At 36.6% G+C, this 4,897-nt stretch overlaps 1 protein-coding gene across 1 annotated transcript; it reads right to left on the bottom strand.

Moving 5' to 3' along the window:
- Positions 1 to 4,436, bottom strand: LOC136223692 (beta-galactosidase 13-like). The gene is made up of 18 exons (XM_066011821.1): positions 4,149 to 4,436; positions 3,966 to 4,061; positions 3,776 to 3,888; positions 3,621 to 3,687; positions 3,436 to 3,528; positions 3,212 to 3,355; positions 2,957 to 3,051; positions 2,557 to 2,662; positions 2,383 to 2,467; positions 2,189 to 2,307; positions 1,954 to 2,115; positions 1,681 to 1,856; positions 1,492 to 1,601; positions 1,232 to 1,341; positions 1,034 to 1,141; positions 703 to 962; positions 274 to 616; positions 1 to 178 (listed from the first exon to the last, which is right to left on the bottom strand). Exons 1-18 carry the CDS (start codon positions 4,368 to 4,370, stop codon positions 59 to 61), a joined length of 2,529 nt encoding a protein of 842 aa, XP_065867893.1. The 5' UTR covers positions 4,371 to 4,436; the 3' UTR covers positions 1 to 58.
- Positions 4,437 to 4,897: the final 461 nt, after the last annotated feature.

Below are 4,897 nucleotides of genomic sequence, written 5' to 3'. Positions count from 1 at the left end.
TAATTAAGCCTTGGAAGCCCAAAATGACAAGCACCCTAATTTGATGTATCCAACTCTTCTAGGTGCACACGGCTTGGACTGCAAGTGTCTTCTCAATATCTGGGGGGCAATTACCGGTTTCTTTATCGAACGTCTCTTTATCAATTGGAATGTCACAAGTAGTTTTTCCCAGGCATAGCTGCTCAAACACAAAACAAAGGAATGGTAGGTGAATAAACTATTTACAAACTTAGAGTAGTCGAAGTAGTTTTCCGCTAATCATAAAAGATTTACCTGTTCGGCGAGCTTCTTTGCAGAAGGAGCATTGCAGGTTCCAAGAGCATATAAACCACAAGTACCCAAAGGATTGCCATAGCTTGCAAAGTCAATTGCAGTGATCTTCTTATTCTCTTGACAAACGAGGTGAGCTCCAGTTTTAGCATTATCCAATACTATAAATTTGCTATTCTTTCTCGCAAATGATTTGACAATTGGTGGATGGTTTTCTGTCACGAAACTGCAGATTGTGTCTCTATTCACTGTTAATATATGCATTTCACCTGGATGGGCTTGCTCCTCTTCTACTACTACTATCAAGTTGTCCTTTGGCTTTAAATAACATCTTGGGATATGGTACCTTTAAATATCATGTTCATGTTATTATTTTTCATTCACAAAGAAGCTTAAATCATAATTTTTAAAAGGAATGTTTGGTTTACTCACTCAGATTGAGTAGACTCGCCAAGAGGGGAGAGGTAAGACATCCAGTAACGACCAATGTTATGACCGTTGACCCAAATCATACCCTTTTTCATTCCAGCCATATGTACAGCTACAGGATCATCTCCCTCTGGTGTATCAAAACGAGCCTTGAACCATGTTAGAGGAGGGGTTGGAGTTTTCCCTTCTGGAACTTCCTTCCATTTAGCTTTATCTTGTCCTTCTTCACTGAACCACTTTTCCCTCTCTCCTAACAATCCAACCTGCACACAATTTCATTAGCAACTTCTTTAAAATTTTACTACACGCATGTCATCTATCTGTTGTTGATTACCTCGTGCCCCCAGCCGTTATTTGACAAATCCAATGTTCCAGTGTTCAAACCAAGGATTGTTACCCCTCGAGGACCAGCATATCTATGCTCCATGTAAGCTCCGCTATCCTTCATTTATCAAAAGAGTCCCAAACCTCTAATTCATTGTCAATTAAATAGAAAACAAAAAACTTAAAAACTTTAATGGCTTCTTCTTACAGGTAGCCCAACTAATGTGCCCAGGAATGTGATCATATTCACTCCAGGCTTCAATTTTACAGGTGCCTGAAGGACAAAGCTCTTCTCAATTTGACTTCCGTGTGCCGATCCTGAAAACATTTACCAAAATTATATTTAACTATCCAAATTCGAGCTAGGTAAGTCCCTAGACCGTGATTGAATGGTTAAACTTATATCTAGTTTAACTACCTAGACCAAATGCTTGATTTCACTGATATGAATATATTGATTTTACTTACCTACAAATTCACCATTTACAAAAGCAAGCATAGAATGTCCAAGACTTGCAACTCTTAGAACTGGTAGAATATCCTTCCGAATTGATAAGTCCCAGGAATCCAATATTATTCTGGAATCTCAAACATATCAGATTTAAGCAATTTTGTAGCTACCAAACACTTGATGTATACAAATTAAGGATAACTTACAATGTTGTGTACCAGGCATAGTCAGTAGTATCTTTGGTCAACCCATAAAGCTCCTTGGGTTGCTTAGATGATACATCAAGGTTGCTTGGAACCACTTCTGCGGCCATTTCCCATTTCAGATTCTTGTTTGCTTTCTCTGATCTTACAAAATTCCTTGCATTATGTTGTGATACAATCTGTTTAATTTCACACATAAATAATCAAAATCCTTCTTTTAGTACTGTAACTGGAAGCATATATATTCATGTATAATACAAGAGATATGAAGTATACCCTCATAGTATTAAAAACAACAGTTTGACAATCAGGAAGGATGCTAATGGAACGTGGAGGCAAGAGATAATCCTTGCCCCTGAAACTAACAGTAGATCTTTTTGTGGTGTCATTGTTGGTTAAGAAAGCAGCACACTCTCCAGGTTGCTCGTAAACCCGAGCCTGCAAAAGTAATGTTAGTAATAAAATTCGCCTTCAAACCTTATCTACAGGTGATCCAGTATTGAAATATTACCTCTTGATCAGGACCCAACTTTTCGGTTACAGGATTGCCAAAAAGTAGAGACTTCTTGGATAGTCTTAGGGCATTGTGCACGTCCCTGAGGTGGCCGTATTTAGGTTCCCTTACTAAGCCTGCAAAAAATGATAACAATGTTTAATTTGAAACCTCATCTTAGTTTTATTTAATCTCTGGTTAATTATGCTTACCAAATTCATCTAGTGGCGCTTCATCGTAGTAGCGAGTTGTTACAAAGGAAGCAGCAGTTCTTTCAAAGTTTGTGCCGCCATGATACTAGAGAGATAAATAAAATTAAAACATTTTTAAGATTGATATTAATTGTCAAATAAAACTAATTAAGATATGACTAGTTTGTTAATTACCATATAATAATTGACTAAAGAACCATTCTTGGAGAACCAGCGAGCAACTGAAAATGCAGTATCTTCTGCTGATCTTTGAGAAGGCGGGTCTCCAAATACTCTAAACCTGTCATTACATTCAGCAGAGCGAGGAGTTAATAGACAAAAAAAATTAGTAAGAAGCACCGATTTTTGGGGATTAAGAACCAGCGACGAAAATATCTGTCCCAAATCCGTCTGTGATGTCTAGTTTGAGACAAAATTCTGTCAATGACAAAATTACAGACGGAATGTTTATGATTACCGATGGAAAGGTCCATCATTAATATATTCGTTATTTTCTGTCGGGGGTCGACAGATCCTCCGTAATCCCTATAATTTCTCCCATTACATCACAATTATATTGAAAACTAAAACTTACTGAGCAGTCCAGTTCTCAGTCCAGAGAGAAGGTTTGTCGGGTTTGTTGGGGCCACTAAATGTATCTCCACAGTGCCTTCCATTGCATGTATTTATCTGCCCAACAAAGCTACAAAGTTACATACTCTAAAACATGTATGTTTTTAGAAAGGATAGATTTCTCCATTCACGTTCAATAGAATAACACATACTATTGTATGCGTTATTTTGGACTGATTTATAAAAAAAGAAATAGGGATGAATTTAAATGGCTTACGACAGGGTCAGGGGCATCCCTCTGCTTGCACATGACCCAAGGTACGCCTACATCAAGACCTAGAGCAAAATTTCCAGCCCATTGAACATATTTGAGCCCCAAATCTCTATATGCAAGTTGGACTGTGTTGTACTCATTTTCAATCTGCATAACAACAATCCACAATTTAGTATAGAAAACACAGATTTGAATTAATTAGTTATTAATTGGATTTGGAAACAAACCTGAGCTAAGATGATTGGACCTCCTTGTGGGGCAAATAATTTAGCATCTTTCAATTTTTTGATGATCTTCTTGACGTATTTTTCCATGTATTTCTACAAAAATGTTGATTGTTTGATCATCAAAATCTATTCTATTCTGGCTTCAACTCATTTCATACAAACATTCAAAAATTCTAAATTATTACCATGAATGGTTCATTATACGATCGGAATATGATATCAGGAACCTCCCTCAACCAATATGGGAGTCCACTACAGCCAAGAAAAAACAAACAAATTAAATTAAATGAACTCAATCCAATGCTAATATCTAAAGAAAAAGAAAAATATAGAATGATACCCATGATTCCACTCAGCCTGAATGAAAGGCCCTAGCCTGATTGTTGCATACATACCCTGATCTTGTATAATTTTCAAGAACTTCACCAAGTCAAATCTATCTTCAAAATTCCACTGCAAACACAATTCTCCATTACTAATTAATGCAAATGGCTAAATTGAATTGGAAAATGAAAATGAAAATGGAATACCTTTCCTTTCTCGGGCTCATGGATGTTCCAGAAAACATAAGTTTGAATGACATTCAAACCACCTTGCTTAGACCTGGTAATGAGCTGTGGCCACATCTGAACCCGAAATAGAAAGCAATTAAGAAATGAAGATGCAATTAATAAAATCCATAAGTGAAAAGGAAAGAAAGAAAGAATGAATACATCAGGAGTACTGCGAGGATAATGGATGGAGCCAGAGAATAAAAGCTCTCTTTTTCCATTAACGGACAAAGATCTTCCATCATAAGTGATCTTTTTAACCCCCTGCTTATCATCATCGTCATCATCCTCAGGCTCAGGCTCAGGCTCATGAGAAATAGCTGAAGAGAGCAGTAAAGAAAAAAGGGCGGCAACCAAAAGGTAATGATGTTTAGTTAAGGTCATAGTTAGAGTTAGAGTTAGTTTTGAGAGAAAAAAAAGAAAAGAAGTGGGAAATAATAAAAAGGGGTATCTCCTGTTATCCTTGAAAATAAAAGGAGGGGTTATCCAACTGATGTTTTGATTAGTAATGAATCATATAGCAGAAGACAACGGTAAACATGAGGTTTAGGAGTGAAACTCGGCCTTTTTTATTACTCTTTCAGCTCTTCTTTCTTCCTATTATTGGACATTCTCCAATAAACTTGCCAATTCTTTTTGGCCTTATTCCATGTGTCACATAACAATCTCTAACAGAAATTCCTAACTCCTCCTCTATTACACTGTTTTTTTTTTTTATATATATAAATAGGGAACTGAAAGATCATCTCCATTAAATCACTGTGGGTTTTTATTTAGGCTTAATACATACCTAGTCCCCTAAAGTTGTCCATTTTATTCATTTAACCCCTTCAATTTAAGGGACATCCTTTTAGCCCCCTAAACTCCAAAAAAACGCTACTTTTAACCCCCTATCATCCGATGTGGCATTG

The sequence above is a fragment of the Euphorbia lathyris genome, chromosome 3 (genome assembly GCF_963576675.1).
Source record: "Euphorbia lathyris chromosome 3, ddEupLath1.1, whole genome shotgun sequence".
Taxonomy (NCBI): Eukaryota; Viridiplantae; Streptophyta; class Magnoliopsida; order Malpighiales; family Euphorbiaceae; genus Euphorbia; species Euphorbia lathyris.
The sequence above is the reverse complement of the archived record's forward strand: the minus strand, read 5'-3'. Positions and strand labels throughout refer to the sequence as shown.

Coding starts and splice junctions, on each gene's coding strand:
- LOC136223692 (XM_066011821.1), bottom strand. CDS start 4,370: ATGACCTTAACTAAACATCATTACCTTTTGGTTGCCGCCCTTTTTTCT. Junction 3,688..3,775: donor CAGGCTGAGTGGAATCATGG/GTATCATTCTAT, acceptor TCTTGGCTGTAG/TGGACTCCCATATTGGTTGA. Junction 963..1,033: donor ATAACGGCTGGGGGCACGAG/GTAATCAACAAC, acceptor AATTGTGTGCAG/GTTGGATTGTTAGGAGAGAG.